Source organism: Pagrus major, chromosome 15 (assembly GCF_040436345.1).
Source record: "Pagrus major chromosome 15, Pma_NU_1.0".
Lineage (NCBI taxonomy): Eukaryota > Metazoa > Chordata > Actinopteri > Spariformes > Sparidae > Pagrus > Pagrus major.
In genome coordinates, this window is record NC_133229.1 from 9,541,672 (window position 1) to 9,560,874 (window position 19,203).

Here is a 19,203-nt window from a genome sequence, read left to right on the forward strand (position 1 = left end):
AAGGATGAAATGATTTAATGGCGTGGCTCTTGTGGACTTTCCAAATGTTATCAGACTGAGTGGATCAAATTATGATAGTGAAGTAAGTCATTTCGATGGGGTTATGACGCTAAAAAAAAATTGATTCGCCGTTTTACAGCTGCTTCTTTCACAATGTAGGCTTATGGGAAAGAGTATTTTTGGTCCCCAGTGCATCACGTGTCTGACCTATGTCAATGTCAAATTGGCTGCAAAGTGTGGTGCTCATCTTTGAGGCTTGGTCTTTGCCTTGGTACAGTCACAAAGCTGTGATTGGACGAATGCAGCTCAGAGGAGAAGTTAAGCTCATGGTATAATAAAACAATCAAACAGTGTCTATGTTTCCTTTAGGTAAGTCAAGACAGTTTAAATGTCCTGTGCATGAAGACAAATTTTAATTATCTGCGCAGCCTCCGCTCAAGGCTCCAGCAGGCCGTGTTATTCCAATCACAGTGTAATGCACTAGAGGGTACCTAGCCTGCATCGGCTAAGACTACACTACAAACATAACATAAGAACGATAATATAATGAGAGAGAAAGAACATAATATAGTACACCTCCATACACATATAACAACAGACTGTGACTTACACACATCACACATAAAGTGCCCTGCTACGCTGTTGGCACTGAAGCACTTAAAACAGGCACTGAAGTTTACATTCATCAGACACAGAAAACAGATCAGGACATTCTGCTGACAATAAAAAGACTTTCAACAGTGGACCAACTCACCTGCACGTAAAGTTTGATCCCTCATCGTCAAGACAGGAGGCTCCATTGAAACACAGTGAGACATTAGATGTCTTGCAGACATCTATATCAATCTCGCAAGTTTTCCCTGTGTAACCATCCTGACAGAAGCACGCATATTTATCAATGAGATCCACGCACGAGCCTCCATTCAAGCAGGGACGGGGAGCGCAGTCCTGTGAATGAAGAGACATCAAAAGCTTACAGGAGTGAGGCACTGTACCGATAATACTGAATATTTGAACAGACGCAACCTTAAAAGTGGATGATTTGCCACCTACAAAAACAACGACTTTCACTTGGAATGAATTTTTCATAGTTAAAAAGCGGATGATCAGATTATTCATTGAACTTAATGCTCCCAGAGACTCTGTAAGCAACTTGGTGTTTTATCTCTGGAGCCCAGCACAAGCTGTGGCTTGGATCAATTAAGCATTAGCAATTTCTTTTAATCAGGTATTTGTACAATGCTTACATGATCCTGGTAGTTCAATTGACTTATCTTGGAGAAAAATCAATGCAGTTAGTGATACCAAAGGCCACACAAAGACTGCGAGACTCTCCAGACATTCCTCTTGAACAAGCAGGTTTATTAATTAAGCTCAACTCACGTCAATGTTTGTTTCACATCTGCTGCCGGTCCATCCAGGTTCACAGAGGCAGGAGTATGAATATATCCCATCCTCACAGCTGAGAACACCAACAAAGGATGGGGTTACAATTGATTCACCAAAATTAAATCAACTAAAAAGCATTCATTTATGAAACGCTTTCACTGTACAGTTCATGCAGAATCCCTAAAGAGAGAGACCGTCCTTTGGGTGAACACGTATTTCCCCTTCAACAGAATTAATGACTATAATTTAAAGACCACTGAGACAACCTGTAAGTGCGTCACATTAGCTCCTTACAACATGTGACATATGTCTCCACTCACTGCGCTGGCAAGGAGTGTAATTAAAAATAATTCTGCATGATTTGCAGTGTTTCTGCTTTCAAAGGCAGTGAGAAAACTGTACCTCCCGTGAAGACAAGGCGCTGCCGTGCATTCATCAATGTTGGTTTCGCAGTGGAGCCCGGTGAAGCCATCAGGACACAAGCAGCGGTATCGATTAGCAGCGTCAATACATGTCCCATTATTTTGGCATGGGTTTGAAACACACTCATCGATGTTACCTTCACACCGTGGCCCTGGGAAATGAAGCATGTTTTGGTAAGACATTACATATTCAACAATTTAATAAGAGAGAGGTTCTTTTAGTGCTTCAGTACTCAAGCTGTTTACAAAGACACAGATAAAACAAACATCACAAAAGGATGTGTGGTTGGGGGGCAGTCACGACAACGGACAACTGGCTCTATACGTGGTGAAGCAGTTATGATTAAATTTTAGTTTCTAACCTCAAAACATCTCTGCAAGGCCTTTATAAACTAAACAAACAGTCTACTCATTAAAAGGCTGAGTTAGTTTTGATATTTTCTGCAAAAACTCTGCGACTGCATTTTAGATCTCTAGAGACATCACTGCACAGTGCACATGCCCCCGGACATGGTCGCATTTTTACACAGTTTTGTTCGTTTGACAAAGGAATTCACTGGGTTTGTTTACTGCAATGAGGAAAGATGCTGACAAAATGCATCAGTATGGCTCTTCAATGTGAATGCTGCTGAAGTATATGGCAAAGACAATCTACTGTATATCAGGCAGTGGCTACAAAGACTTGTGAGACTAGACTAGAGAGTGATGAATGAAAACCTACAGATGTTAAACCCCAAAAACTACAAATCTGTAAAGCATCCCTTAAATTATTGTTAGCCAAACTAAACACTGCTATCCAATGTGAAAATCAACTTGTAAAGACCTCAAAGGTGCACAATGTTGTTTTGGGAAAGAGATTTTACTCAGAAGCGAATTGTACTGCATTCACTGATTTTTGTTTAATGCCTAAACAAACTAAATAAACAAACTCTCCGTTTTCATGACTGAATAAACAAGCTGACAACACAATTTCATACTTTTTCCCTTTGTTTAATTTTGGTGGAACAGTGTTCTGGGGAGCTTATTTTCCTCCGAGAACAACTTATAACTTTCTTCAGTTATGGAAAATATTTCTAGTTTGTGTAATGACCTCATTAATATTGTAAATTAAATTAAAATTCTGTCTTTGAATTTCTTCTCCAAAACTACATAGTGCCCCTGTCAAGTTCCTTCAGGTGATACAGTGTCAAAGGTGCAATATTTAAGAATTGGCCACCTGTTGAATTCATACTTAAGACAAACAGGCAGCATATCACCAAAGTAACCACTAACTGCTGATAACCGTAGCTGCTGTTAGCTAGTTAGCTCGGTTAGCCATGCAGCTAACGGTCCGGACTGGGAGCTCAGGGACCAGGGACATATTGGTGTTTACACCACTAGCACAAAAATTTTAGACTGGGCCAGGGCTGGCTGGTTAGCATGCTAAATATCTCTGCAACACAACAGATAGACGTCATAACATAGAAACTGTTACTTCTTAAAATCCTGTGGTTGATTTGTTTAGTTAATTATTGAATGTTTCTCGGCTAATGTTCTTACACATTGCACCTTTACTGTAAACAGTTCAATATTCCAACAGTAATCACTGTCATGTCTCTCCTCCCCCTGCTCATGCAGTAAAAGAGAAAGGACATTTTCTGGTATCCCTGCACACTTTGCAGGGATGCAGGACCTGCAGGATCCTCCCATTTGCTGCTGTGTCAGCCGGTTACCGCCGCACGTTCATGTGTTGATGTAGAGAGGAGGGAAGGCACCGTAAATGCAAAACTGACAGGAAGTTAACTCAAATGACGGCAACGCTTGCAGCAACTTTGAAACTGAGACACGAGATCCATCACAACACTGATATGTGTCGTCTGTCCAGAAGTATCTGATTGAAGTTTTGGTCAACGAATCAAACGTAGCTGTGAAAATGATTTGTAGCAATCTAGCATCTAAACTTACAAATTAAAAGATGCAAAACAACCAGAGCGGTCCTCCAGCAGTGAGCATGCTGTCCAGAAGAATAATCCACCTGCCTCACCAAAATGACATGTTTTTCCTCTCTGGTCTCTTTAGTAACCTTTGATACAAAGTGATCACAGACTGTCAGGGATGGTAGACATGAGTGTGTTGTTTTTAGCAACCAGCATTGCATTATCTTGGTTCTGTAGCTTTTTTTTTTTAACCTCATGTTACCTCTTGCTTGTATAGTTTTATTCTCATACCGACAACAGACCTCGAAATGCTTTTAATGAAAACTGTGCGCTATGAGATGTATAATTCAAAGTGGCTTTAACTCATGTCTCATAATGCTCTTTGACACTTCACTTAATTATTACACGCGGAAACATCCTTTAGTTTCTCGCTGGCATTAACTTTAATTATCAGGTTTGCGGCTTCCGCTAAGTAGAAACTGAATCAAAGCATTAAGTTGTGATATTATCTCCTGCTGGAACTTTCAACCATGTTAGTTTGCTAAATGTGAACTTGTTCAAACAGTTATTTGAATTTTAAAGGACTGACGGGGCTTATGTGATATGCTGAGAGTAATGAATGAGAACAGAATCAGTTTGTTATATGAAGCACAAATATTGCCACAGATCTCTATTGACATATGAGCTCTGACACCTCACCTGCGTATTTCAGGCCTGTGTGTGTGTAAAACAAATAATTGTGAAACAAAAAAAAAGAAACCCTGAAAAGGAATGACTAATTTCTTCTTCTCCTTAGAGTTGTGAAAGCAGTGTAACAATGCGTTTTTTGTAATTTATGTGAATTTACCCTTTAAGAACACCTGAAAAAAAATAGGTAAATAAATCGAAAAGCATTTTAAAAGAGAAATGTGTAAAGTGATAATAACATGATATGCACGACCAGAGCCGACTAAAAGAACAGCGAATGTTAGAACAATAGATGGCCCCTTTAATGTCCCTGAGAAAACTCAGTGAAGTGCAGCACTGAACTAATGGAAAAGTGTGTCACATACTCTCAGCGCTGCATATCCTGTTCATAATAACAGCTTTGACTACACAGTACCACATCTACGAAGGCACAATCCTCCATACAAACTGTACTGCGCCAAACATGCTGACTATAAGGAAACGCCTGAATTATCCTCCGAACAATTTATCATAAGTCTTCACTGTCCATCAATTGCATTTAAGAAAGTCAGCTTCGTACAGGGGGTTGATGATATCCATTATTTATACAGGCCTCACAAAAATAGCAACAAGATCACAGAGGAAATGACGAGGGCGGAGAGGGTTCACGCTGTGAAGGAAACACCAAATAACGGAAGCTGTCAAAATTAGCCTCCCTCCTGCCAACAAATCAGAACACAAGTTAGGAAAACACTCCGATGACTGATTAAAGTATCTACATTATAGCAAGTACGGCTCAAAGATATCCACACAAGTGACTAGTTTAAACATTAATAAATGGGTTGCAGTAAATTCTACAACCCGTTTCTACAAAGCATTTTTGTGATGTTTTTGCTTAAGTGGTGAAAAGATTACTTACTACCCCCACAAGCAATTTGGGACTCCAAGAATCGAGAGATGAGAAATTATGACTGATTGCCGTTAATCATTTGGTTCGCTTTTCATCTGTGGGCTGAGACAGATGTAAACAAACATGGTGACAACAGGAGCAGGAATCTATTTATTGCCTGCCGTGTTTTACCATGAAAGAGAATAAATGAACTGCTTTAGTGTACACAAAATCTATCATTTTCTCTCGTTACAGGGTGTGAAACGACTCCTTTCTTGTGCCAAACTGATAACTTCTTTCGCTTAGCCGAAGAGGAGAGATATACTGCAACTGGAAAATTCACACTTCTCGAGCGCAAAGGTTAAAAACAATCCCCGAGCCCAAAATATTAATAGAGAGCTGTGACAGAAAATGAACTATGGGGAATTTAATATACAAGTGTGACAAAGGAAATGAAGCAATAAGTAAAAAATGATCCAAGGAAATGCTCTTTTTTATTTAATACACATATTTTATGATATCTTATTCACATTATCCACAGACTGATGCTTCCATTATGTATTTTTTAATGTTTTTATTTAGGTTAAAAGTCATAAAATCCTTTAAGATTCTGGGCTGGCATTTTACACCATATCTAAAAGTGAACTATAAATGAGACATGGAATTACATACTGAATATTTAAAGCTGCAGACTGACCAACAAAGGCTTTAAAATCTCTAATACTTACTAATTTGAACAAATACCAGTAATTACAACTAGGCTGAAAAGTGTCTTGCTTGTTCGATATCGCATGACAGATTAGATAGAGAGGGATAATCTGAAATCAAAAGAACTGGATTTAATTGTGATAAGCCCTGAAAATTAAATTGGCTGTTTTCTTGAGACATTGTACTGCTAATGCTTCTGCTTCTAAGATGATAATTCAAAAACATTTAAATCCACAGCCCGAAAACCCACATGTAAGTCATGTACCAACACAAGAACCGTCTCGATCTTCAATTGACACTATTAGTAAAATCGATTGTGATGTTTGCACAAGCAGAACGTTCTATTTCATTCACATTAAATGTGCACTACATCTCCAAAGCAACAGATCTCTGTCGAGAACAAATATTATTTATCAAGTTCAGCCGGCAAACGACTGAATTTACTGAAGCCAAACAACACTGCGAGGGCCAGAACATCATCATCCAACAATGTGCTGACGGGGGAAGCTGCAACAATGTGCTGATTGCACTGTACCATCACTCAAGGGAACACGCTCCTTAATGATGGGTGAAGAAGAGAAAAGAGAAGGTGACGAATAGTGTGCTTAAAGCGTGATTTATATAAACGAGATTACCCATTAATCATGTCTCTGTAATGACTTCTGACCTCGGTACACAACACAACGCCCATGTACAGTTAAATTATACATTATTGGGATTGCAGGGCCTTTTAGACAAAAACATCCTAAATAAAGACCAGACAGCTCAGATCTAAGCAGCTGCCAAGATTGCTGCAGTATAAAATATGACATCCGTTATAGTGTTTGTCAACACAAAATGACAAAAATAAAGCATAAATACACATGATTAGGTTAGAGCCATAACTAAAAACTGCTATTGGACAAGTGATTCATATTGACACCCGACTTGCTGAGAAGTGAAAAGCAATACAAGATAAAAAAGGCGCCAGATTAATCTCAGTGTCTTCTGTCTAAGCGGAGCGTGCTGACTTTTAAAGAGGTAAACCATGATGACAGAAGCTGCAGAAGTCTCAGAAATGTGAATAAAACATTTTGTCGGCTTCTTGCTTCAATTATTTTTCAAAGCTTGAACACAGGAACGGCCCCAGGATTTTGGTGGCCATAAAAAGGATTCTGTTTGTGGCCACCAAATACAGATGAACAGATGAATTAGGCTTAAAACAACAAATGAGGAGATAAATGGTACTGGTGCAACAGATAATCCAAAATATATCATTAACGTCCAAAGATTGTTTTTTTAATATAGGCTATAACATAGTTGTGCTAATTATATCTTCAATGTCTGTTTATTAACCACGCAACAAATGCAATTTTATCCAAATGTGTATACTCCTGTTGACAAAACTGAAACTCTCACATCCAGTTCTCAATGAAGAATAGAAAAGCCATGTTGACCACATCTCCCCACTCATTCATACTCTACACTGCAACAACTTACTCCAGCAAGCGCCACGCCAATGTCCATTTTGTTTACGTCTGCTTCCCCGTGAGATCACGTGAGAGGGATCACGTGTAAACTCACCTTCAGTGTGCAGAGCCCTGAAGCCATGCTCCTGCTACTGATGTTTGCTGTTTATTCAAAATGTATAAAAATTGGACATGTCCAAATTTGACACTGCACTTCTGTGGGTTCTCAGCAACAAACCTGCCAAGTGTGAAGTAGATCGGATGAACGGTTGCCGAGATATTAAAGTCACATACAGACAGACAGACATTCCATGCTTTATGGTTAGATGCTTGCAACCCTTACTTATGTTAGCTAATAAGCAAATAGCAGTAAATCAAGTTTGTTTTAATTAAAGGCGTTACAGCTAGATTTACATACATGTATAACTTTCTAGCCAGCTTGCCAGGCTAAAATTATTGTGGCTGTCAGGTTTATTCATTCCATATCAGAACGCAGCTTTAATGTTACAAGAAAATATAGCATCATTTGAGGTAATCAGCTGTTAGAACCAGATGATTTAATGAAAGAGCAGACGCACTGACTGACTGACTCACTGACCGACCACTGAGAAAATTCAATATGGACAGTGACGCAGGCAGGAATGAAGTGTCATTACAGCTTAATCACATCCACGAAAGTGAGTAGATATAGCACCAGACTGATGTATTAGTAAGCAGCTTCAACTGTTCCAGTCAAAATGAATGTTGGCATTTGAGATGCAAAAAAACACCCCTCCACTCCCCTGATGGCTGAAGCAAATAATATGATGATACCATCAAGTGACACAACAAGTTACAGTGCTTCAAAGGTAGAAGAGATGACACATGACGCCATCAAAGCAGAATTACATTTCAGTCAATTCCAATCAGGATGCAAAAACATGATGCAATGAATCACCCTGAAAAGACGATGGAAAATTTACTATTAAACTAAAAAGTAAGTAACAAGGAGCTACGGCAGCAGCAGCAGCAGCAGCGGCGGAGCTCTTTGTGAAAAGTTGCAACGCTGTTACACATGTTACTGGAGCAAATATTTTGTATGAGTTCTAGTTGGTTTGAGCCAATCCAAACTGTATCCTCTGGCCGCTTGCTCTCTTGGGGAACCCTGTTTCCTCAGATGAGCTTAGAGCAACAGAAAAAGTAATGACTTGTACTATGCTGTGCCTAGGCCTAATAATAAAAGCCGCTTCTGTGGGAATTGGGCCATGCGTGTCAGGTTCGGCTCTCCAGAGTAGCAATACCTCAGAGACTTTCCCCCTCTCTCAACTGGGGAAGGATAAATTGATGATACAGTGTGGAAGACAAATGAAATTAATCTTCCCAGTACCTGACAGGAATCGGCTTTAGATAGTGCACACACACACATACGCACACACGGGCGCTAAAATAGCTTGATAGTCGTCTGAGTGGAAAATAAGACAAATGGACTGAGGTAAAACAACAATAGCGTTCTGAGACTAAAGAGCCTGATGAAGTGAAATAAAGGCAACTAACAGACACTGAGACGTTCCCATCAGATAAAACAGGTGACATGAATTTATCTCTTGTTAGCTTTACTGAAAAGCAGCCACTGTATCTTCCAGAGGCAGGCCGGGCTAATTAAAAGCAAGCATTGTGGAACAGTTTTTTTTTTTTTTTTTTACACTAAGCCAGATCTGTGTCAGAGTTGCCTCAGTGGCGTGCGGCCGCAGGAGTCACGGTAAGCTTTTTAGACTCTCATATTGATCTTCATGTCACCTGAGGGCAGGAGAGCTACCTGAGTATCCAGGGCGACAGACACACTTGAAGCCCCCGGGCGTGTTGATACAGATGCCCTCGTGTAGGCAAGGTGAAACTTCACACTCGTTCACATCCAGGTCACACAGCGTTCCAAAATAACCAGGAGGGCAAATGCAGTGGAACCTGAGGAAGATGTGATAACACTCAATCATTAGGAAATAAAGTGCAGTGAGGAAAAGACTAAGGACAATAATGACAGCATATTCTTAAATTTAGCTCTTACTGTAACTTTAACAAGCTAAATAATCTTTCTCAGTAAAGACCGCACACAATGATTTTGAGAAAAAACGTGCGCGCGTGTGTGTGTGGTCACGGTGTGTATGTGTGTGTATCAGACACTTAATTGAAGGCAAAACATGTAAGAAAAGGAAGCTTCCTGGACTCAAATTAGGTTTGTTAGAGGTGCCCTCTGGATAGGGAAACATGTAGACATAACAATCACAAAAAAAAAAAAACCTCCAAGGCTCTCTCTTTTACACTATTAAAATGTATTTCTTTATTTTCACAGCAATCCTAACGGTGGATTACCACTACATACAGCCTTTTGTTCCTTAAGATTTGTTTGACTCAGTGACAAAGGCTTGAAGCCGGAATGCGCCAGAGTTCGTTTTTAATGCGAACATAACCATGTTGTAACAATAATGGCATTTAATAGTTTAAAAGAGTGTGCTTTGTGATTTTTATGACTTAATTAAATGTTCTTTTAAAAAGGGCCACTATGTAGTTCTGGGGAGGAAATTCAAACTCAGAATTCACAATATTAATGAGGTGATAATACAAACTCAGAAATATTTTCCAAAACTGAATAAACAAGCTGTTCTCAGAGGAAAATAAGGTCCCCAGAACACTGTTTGAAGCTAGAAAGGTGGCAGGGTCCGCCACATATAAACAAAGTAAAACAGAATGAAATGGTGTTGTTCTTTAAGGTCAGTTTGTTTATTCAGTTTATTCAATCATGACAACAAAAGAGTTTATTTAGTTACTTTGTTTAGGCATAAAAAAAACAGTCAGTGAAGATCTTCCTCTTCTGACTAAAATTTCTTCCCCAAAACTTCATAGTGCTCCTCTAAGACATTTTTATAGATACATTTAAACCAAATTTAAAACTGAATTCTGGTAAAATAAAGTTTTTATTATTCCAGAACTATATGTATGGTCAGGGCTATATGTATAGTCTATGGCAGGTATAGTCTATGGAAGGTTTTATGTTGGAATATGTTTTTTTTAAGTCAGGTTTAGCCAGGTTAATCTACATTTTGCCAACAGGTAGATGCAAGTAAGAAGTAAAAGGACAGTAGTAGGTTCAGTTGTAGGTTTAAAGATTTGTATCAGAAATAGGACTTTCATGCTGAAGAGCTGGACTCATTTTGACAAAGAAATTACATAAAATGGATAAATTAAATTAGATACAATGTTTGCGGCATTTGACAGCTCACAAATTCATATGTAAAACTATTTAATGACTTATAAGGACTAATATGGATTTTAAAAAATGAATTAAAGACATTTCAAGCCTTTTTTAAGGACTGATAGACAGCGTGGTTTTCCAAACCCTGACACGACAAACTGCAGATTAAAACCAGTTTTCTGTTCTCAAACTGACCGGGCAGCTCCCCACACAAAAACCAACAGTATGACAGTAATTAAGCCTCGCCGTATGTAACTTAATTTGAACTGTGTTTGAAGACTTATTACTGATGGGAAGAGCTTAACCTGTCCAATAATGTGGTTTACTCAATACAAATTCCTCTCTGCGGCTGTCGGTGGGGTCTAATATCCCCTGACCACACACCTCAGAGGAGATCGTTATCCTGCTTCTCAGTGAGATAATAAGAAAACATGCCATTAGGCACCTTTGTGCTCAAATTTAAACTACATCTTCTGATTAGTCAAATATAATTTTTCATCAGTAAATCAGTTACATCAGATTAAATATCTGTAATATGCTAAACGGTTTTTACTGTCATGTTTTCTGTTATGTAAATTTTAAAGGTTGGACTGGTGTGGGACATGATAATTAACACATTTAGAACATGGTTTTTTTTTCTATTTATTTTCAAAGTTTTTTAAGAAAAAAGAAGGATAAATGTAAGACAGCGAGGGATTCATCGTCACGGTAGCGATGGACTTCTTGGGTCAGGGAGACGGAGATAGCAGTGTAGCAGATAGCAGTGCGCAATTGTTTGCGGTGGGCAGCGAGGTTAAAGCACACCTGATGTGAACTCCCTGGACTGTGCAATCAGGGAGAGCGCTCTGAGCGGGGCCAGGTCACATGGGAGCGAAATCATGACGGGAGACAAACTGGAGACAAACCATTTAGGACTCAAATTGGCCCTGGGACTTCTCTACCCATCTGTCCGACTAAGCCTGGAAGCCCCGGGGCTCCCATTAAGCACAGCAGAGAGAAGCACCAGTGGAGTAAAGCCCAATCTAGATACATGATGTGCTCCTGCTGAATTCGCTCTCTTGTCTTTAGACTTGCAGCTTATGTGTGTCAAGGATGAAGACGGGCTAGTTATATAAACCAGAACACTTTGAAGCGGAGCACCGCTACCTCCTGTGTTTTCTTTGAATGTGCTTTGTTCATTTGGCTTTCAAATCAAACTCAGGAAATTAATTTTTGCCTGGCCATTATGGCTATGTGTTGTTGTTTGTTTTTTTTCAATGCACACAATGAAAAAAGGAATAAAGGAGTATACATTCATACTTACTTATTCACAAGGTCTTGACAAACGCCGGTGTTGTGGCAAGGGCTCGAGGTGCACTCATTGATGTCTTCCTCACAGTGAAGGCCAGAAAATCCCATCTTACAGTCACAGCTGGAAGAGAAAAATCATTAATATTGATATTTTGTCTCAGATGGGAAAAAGAAGATCTATCTGTTTCCCACTGGCATATGCACAGAATGAGAAAAAATCATTACAAGTTTAATGATATTAATTACACATCATATTTAGCGTGATTGCACATACAGACTTTAACATGAAGGCCCGGATTTGAGCTCTTTAACTAAAACCAAAGCCTGCATGACAATTTGACCTAATTTCAACCTGAAATGCTACAGCACTAAATCCATTAAAAATACATTTAAAAAAGGGCATGAGCTCAGAACAAATCTATTAACTCAGGGTAATCGACATCAAAATGAGAGTATAATGGTCTGAAACCTGCACATGGATGATGTCTACTGGTTCTGACACTCTGAATTTACTAATGTTTAAAGTCCATCAGTACAACTGACATTCTCTTGACTCTTTAGAAATGAAAAGCTGGTTATGGATAATGCTCTTTTACCTGTAACTGTTGACCCGGTCCACACAGTCGCCCTGGTTCTGGCATGGATTTGAACTACACTCATTGGTGTCAATTTCACACCGACTTCCTTCAAATCCTGAAAGATAGATGAGATGGTCATGGATCAGCAAGTCCCACTACATCCTGAAAACGTCAGGGCCGATGATAACAAAGGCCCCAGTGAATGCCATTTTAATGGAACTAGTAGCCCCTGTAGCATATCTCATCTTCCAGCTCTCAGCACTCACTGTTTCCCCTTTGAGAGTGTGTAAGTCTAATAATACTTTAGTGCCACAGACAGATTGGTCTGAGGGTTAGTGGTTTGGGGTTTGGGAGGTGTGTGCCTGTGTGTGCATATTGTGTCAGTGTGTGTGTGAGAGAGAGAAAGCGAGCGAGTAGGGGGACATCTTGTTAAGTTAGGGTAAGGGGAGAGCCTAAGCCCAGGAGCTCTTTTGCCCTTTTACATTAGGGGGTTGAGGGGCAGGATGGCTAAGCAGATCAGCATGGATGTTTTGTTGTACTTTTGAAGGCAGCCTGGGAGCTCGAAGTGTTCTGCCTGTCAGAGGTAATTCTCTTGTGCTTCCTCTGGTCCATACGATGGGGTTTGTGCTGACCAAGTCCAACTGAATGACTTAGTTTGATGAAGTTAAAATGAATAAAAAAGAATAAATTAACCCTTAATGTATATTTGTATGGAGGCAAAAACTTGCCATAAAGATTAGAATTTTTACAGGAAAACTGAAACTTAATGGTGAAATTGAATCACATCTGTCTATAGCAGTGGTTCTCAACCTTTTCAAATCACAGACCCGCAAAAATAAGATATGATAACATTTTTATGTAGACAAAAAAAAAATTGTAAATAATACATCTAAAGATCTTGTAGAAAAGTACAGAATAAAACAATCTCTATTTCTTAAAAACATTATTATGATTGTGAATTAATTATTTTTTAAAAAGTTGCTGGGTCCTAAATTATTGTTTTGTTTATCTCTGTGTTAGAAGTCTGACATTTGGTTTCAGCTTCTTACAAGGTTTGTGAGCAAATAGTATAACGCCGTTGATATCACTTGGTATCTGTGTTTCGTCAGCAATCAAGATTCTTTTCAGTTGCCAGTTTGGGAAAAGAAAAAAGTAATAATGGCTGAGTTCCACAGTATGTGCCCCGCATATTGTACTGCCCTAACATTTGCTCGCCAGCGTTAGTAATGTTAATGTTAGCTACGTTAAGGTTAGCTATCTAGTGTTAGCAACATTAATGTTTGCTCGCTCGCGTTAGCAATGTTAGCTAGTGCATCAAACTGGCAACCACTTGAGGGGGCAGAGGAATCAGAACCCGTGTGCATGCACACTTTGTCTCTTACAAACACTCAAGAACATCTATTTTGAATTATCCCTGTGACATGCAATGCAATGTAATGTAAAAAAGTATTCCCCAGTCTATAATATGTTAATTTACTTTATTCTCCACAAGAGTCTGGCAACCCCCTGGGAATTATCAACCACAGTTTGAGAACCAGTGGTCTCTACTACCCCTCTTTTTACAATTGTACATTTAAGAAAAAAAAAATCTTATATAAAAGAGATCGAATTTAGATCTAATAAAGTAACAGTAGTTGACATTCAGACCTGAACATCCAAGATAAACAGGATAATAAATGAAACCTTACTGATTCTTTATGTCTATCCTTTGTCTCCATACCACTGATTTCCTGTTTTCTCCAACTGTTTCTGTGCTGCATTTATACTGTAGTGGTATGAGCGATAATACAAAGACACCATTCCCTGCAAAATTCTGCTATCAGACTCCGAGTGCAGACGTCCAAAGACTAGTATTGTCTTTTCCCTGCAGAGCACCATCTGCCACGCATAATTAAAGGCGATACAAGCATATAACAAAGTGTTTATAAAACTAGCTTATAATGAGTGCTGTTATTGTCTCATTACGTTCACTCCCACTGTTTCAAGTTGGAGTTAAATATATATTTCAACTATAATGGGTTTGGGTTCAGTATAAATCTCAGAGAAGTGCTTGTATTAACAATGATGAGCTTTGAAATTATTTTGAGACGAGAACATGAGGTATAAACCTCAGGGACGTGGTTAAATATGAAGAAATGTCCTCCGTCATATCTTACTTAAGGAAACATGGATGCACCTGTATTGATGTATACAAACCTTTTAACTACTACATGATTAATACCATGTATATTTCTTAAGGTCAAAAGCTATATAATAGCCTGTAATGGCAACAACGATTTCTCTAATTTCAGTGCTATAAAAATCAACTGTGAACCAGATGGCAGAAATTTAAATAGATCATACATTTCTCAGTGCAGATAGATGCAGCAATTGTAATCAATTATTTGTGGGTTTTGCTTTTTCAGCCAGATGAGGCTCAGTTCTGTTGATTATTAAGTGTTGTTCAATAAAAAATGACTTAACAACCGAATGGAGCTCTCTAAGCAGCCCTCACAGTGCATTTTTAATTCACTGAATAAACTAAAGAGTATATCATTTATGTTTTTAAAGGAAGACGGGTTTTCAGTCCGACTCAAGTGACGGTAATGAAAAATAGTAAGACAGCGACAGCCACACAGCTCTGTGCATCCTGGGACGTTGAGAATGAGAGGGAATCCACGAGACCACAGAGAGCACAGAACACCCGGTGAATTATGGGACAGCACAGGTTTCCCAAGCTGGTCTGTCAGTCAAAGCAATGGTGGAGCACCTCAGGGACTATTTCGAATGTCACCGCAACGTAATGCATCTTCTGCCACTAGCAGTGACTGCAGGCTTCTCCTCTTTGACAGAGTACAGAGAGGGATACCCAAGGCGCATCCTCACGTAGTCATTCCATCATCTGGCTGGGGCTGCGGTATGTGATCACTGCTCCTGCCAGTGTATGTCTCCGAGGAGAAGAAATTGTGGGTAATCCCGCGTGGATAGTGAACTAACTTTGATGGACGTCTCAATTGAAATATAAGTGATGTCTTCATTTTAACAGCATGAATTTGGTTCGGACTGATACAGTTGTGACTATAGTGTTCTTATCAAAGCTGCTGTCAGTCTGATGTAAGAATTTCTCAGAGCCAGCTCAGTAAAAATGATCCACAGCTTGTGCAATATAGATTATGGTCTTCGTCTGTGGTGTCTGTGTTGCGGTAGATCAAATGTCAGACCTAACAGACAACTTAAGCTGTGTGTGATTTTCATGATAAAACTAAATGCTTAAATGCAAGTTTCCTTTCAGTTGAACTGTGTTGAGTTGTTGTCAAATTGTTGTTCAACTGTTCTATTATATGTTCGTGTCTTAAATTGGTCCATTATACACTGCATGGCCAAAAAAGCAGTCACACACTGACTGAAATATGTAATATATACAAATGTTTGTCTTTTGCACACATAAAGGTAGACGATAAAGTATCTTCTATTCTGCTCTAACCTTACAGATCAAATTGTGCTCAAATTGGACTGTTTTATGAGTGTTTTCCTCACTTTTCCTGTCTTTAAGTTAGTCTAAGATGTATCAATGATGCTTTTGCACAAAAGCATGCACAATTTACACCATGTCCCACACATAAACTGGTGTTCATAATGCGAGCACTTCTCATGCATAGTTGAGACCATGCCCACAAATGTTCTATTAAGAGCCAAGAGTAATATAACAAGTTAGAGATGGAATATAAGATGAGAGACATAATCTAATAATAAAACATAGAGGTTGTTAGTCAATTTCACTGATTTATTTTGTTAAACTAAATATATTTCTCTCTTGATGATAGTGACTTGGATGTCACTTCCGACGTTGTTTTTTTGGCAAAATGACAGCTGAAATTGTGCTGATTTTCGCTTGCATGCGATGTGTCTCCGTCAGAATGTAAGAGAGCAGGTTGCTATGAAATTTAGTGAGCACAACTGAGATCCCGAGAGGTGAAACATTTTCTATCTTCATCTTGTGATGCGCACACGCCAATTTGTCAACCTGGCACTAAGATATCTCATAATCTGAGACCAAATATAAAAAAATCTCCAACTTGACTACCTTAAATAACTACAGTACATCAATAAAAAAAAGAACATTAACACTGGAACCTGGAGAGATTTCATATCTGTGATGCCTTTGTTTTGCGGTCCCCAAGAGGCCTGTCAGCAAAAACCATATGTCCCCGTCTCTGACTGAGCAAGAACTTTCTTATAATACAAGGGAAATTGATGATACTCTTAAGACTTACAGTAGTGTATGTGCTTGCCATGAATTTTTGTTGAAATGAAAAATGTGCCAGCACTGTGGCAGTCTGAAATCGCACAGAAAGCGAAAAAGAGCAAAAGGAAAAAGAATGTGGCAACACTGATATATCACTGCACAGAAAGGAATTTGATGGAGTGTTGCTATACATTTTGCTTTGTTTTTGGATTTTCCGTTACATAATTCACATGCAGTATATCCTAAAAATCTGATAAGACGATAACTTTGTAAGAAGAGACGCATCTGACACTGGTAGACACATCGTCAGTCCTGTGCAACAAACAACTAATGTTAGGCAACTAAACACAAATATAAATGGGCAGACAAACCAGATATCATATTAGTTTTCATAGCTGTGTCAATCAAGGAGTACAGCACTCTTGGCGCCCCAGTAGCTCAATTGGTAGAGTGTGCGACCCATGTACAGAGGATTTATTCTCACTGCAGCGGCCCAGGGTTCAAGTCCGACCCCCTCTCTCTCATCCCGTTTCCTGTCATATCTCAAGCTGTTCTGTCAATAGAGCCATGAAAAGGCCAAAAAAAAAAAAGGAGTACAGCACTCTTGTGAGTCCTTCAGATGCACTGACCAAAAACTGGGTTACTTGAATAAGTGGGTTAAGAATAGAAATCTCTTTGCATTGTAAACACCAGCCACTGCAGCCACTTTACCTCACTGCTTCACACCTGGACCACCTCTTCAGCACTGCTAATGAAGTCACAAAATGATTAAACACTGAGTTTATTTAAAATTTGTTTACTGCACAGCTGTGACAGAGCCAGGCCTATTTTTATACATTATGTATAAATGCAGACACTTTACTCTTACAGTGGTGTGCGAGTGCATAAACACAGCCCTTCTCTGGTTTACACGATGCTTACAGTGAACACCTGACCTTTGCTGGTTTACAAATGGCACACTATGGCTTTACTTTAACAGTGGGTATGTTTAGTTGTACTACACTTTACTTCACTTCTGTTACTGTGTTTTAAACATCCGAGACCAAAGTATTTATTTCTCGTTCCAACTTTGACGTTTTGAATGCTTTCTTCTAGTTAAAGTATCCATATCATAAAACCGGAAATCTACTAAATGTTCAAAGGAGAATAAGTAACAAGAGGTGGTGTGTTAGTGTGTTGCATCTAAGGTCTGAGATAAAGACAGCCACTTCCATTAAATGACCTAAAATAATGGAAATACTTGAGTTGGCTCCAACTGTGTCCATCTCATATATCATTCACACTTAATAACCTTGTCTCTATAGCTCTGCAATTACAGTCTGTACTCTGTAGGATGAAGGAAGATCTGACTGTGCTGTGAATGTAAAAGATCCACTAAGAAATATTTCAAAAAATTGTAAATTTAAAAGGCAATTAGCAATATGAAAGGGTGGCAAGTACTGCTGATGAATCAACAGTAGTCGCCCCAGCTTTCCGTTTGGTGTTTTGGTTTGCTGGTCCATATGTTTGAGTATGGAGGTTATCACCTTGTCTGCCACATGATAAAACAAAGTCTAAGATGTCTTTTTAGCAGTTGGCAGAACAAACGGGGGACAAAGTGTAAGCAAACAGTGGCCTTGCCCTCGACAGATGACAAAAAAAGGACTCCCGAAAAAGCTGCCAATGTTGCTCTACTTCTACGCATTCGCCTGCTTACATTTTCACCAGAAGAACAAGACATGTCAGGTCGGATGCTTGTTGCTGTGAGTTTGATTTTGAGGATTCTTTCTGCCTATAGAGGACAAAAACTGCCCAATGCATCCTTAGCTAGTTACTACAATTTAATATTTCAACGCAGAATAAAAGATGAGATCGTATACTGTACGTCATTAGGAATACTTTCCATTGGGAGATGTATGGGAAAGTGCTTCTGCCAATAACACAATCCCAGTTTTTGACAAGTAAACCGCTATGTCCTTTCTCAGCTGTGTCCTCGACTGCCCTGCTGTCATAATCAAAATGAAAGTAGTTCTCTGACTTGATACAAATGCAGATGCACTCATCTAGGTCGCCTTTGGCTGTTGCCCTGTGCTTACAGCAAGAAGCTTCAAGAGATGTAGTGAGCACTTTGATGGCTGTTTTTTTGCTGCAAGTCTGACCTGTCAGGCGTCACACAGGCTGCCTTTAGCCTTTTGATTGGCGGAGCCTGCTGGAGCTCTACATTTCCTGGCACCTTTGCCAACAGCAATCACCAATCGGTTACAGAAAAATAAATAAACAAAAGAAAAAAAAAGACTGTTTTATTTACAAATATTTTAAAGAACAATTAACAATATGTATCTTAAGTCCCTACAGCCATACATTCATATACTGTACACTCGGCTCCTTGACTTCACCGTGTCTCTCCACTTTTGAAACTAAGCCTCTGCCCTTGGCTATGCCTCATAAAATGAGGATATCCTGGCAG

At 39.2% G+C, this 19,203-nt stretch overlaps 1 protein-coding gene across 1 annotated transcript in view; it reads right to left on the bottom strand.

Moving 5' to 3' along the window:
- eys (eyes shut homolog) overlaps positions 1-19,203 on the bottom strand; it is a 185,551-nt gene that overhangs the window by 86,289 nt on the left and 80,059 nt on the right. Inside the window, exons 26-31 of the mRNA XM_073481633.1 lie at positions 12,551-12,647; positions 11,968-12,075; positions 9,234-9,379; positions 1,792-1,963; positions 1,384-1,462; positions 755-948 (exon numbers count right to left, since the gene is read on the bottom strand). Coding sequence (XP_073337734.1) covers positions 755-948; positions 1,384-1,462; positions 1,792-1,963; positions 9,234-9,379; positions 11,968-12,075; positions 12,551-12,647 — 796 coding nt within the window. The remainder of the gene's footprint in view (positions 1-754; positions 949-1,383; positions 1,463-1,791; positions 1,964-9,233; positions 9,380-11,967; positions 12,076-12,550; positions 12,648-19,203) is intronic.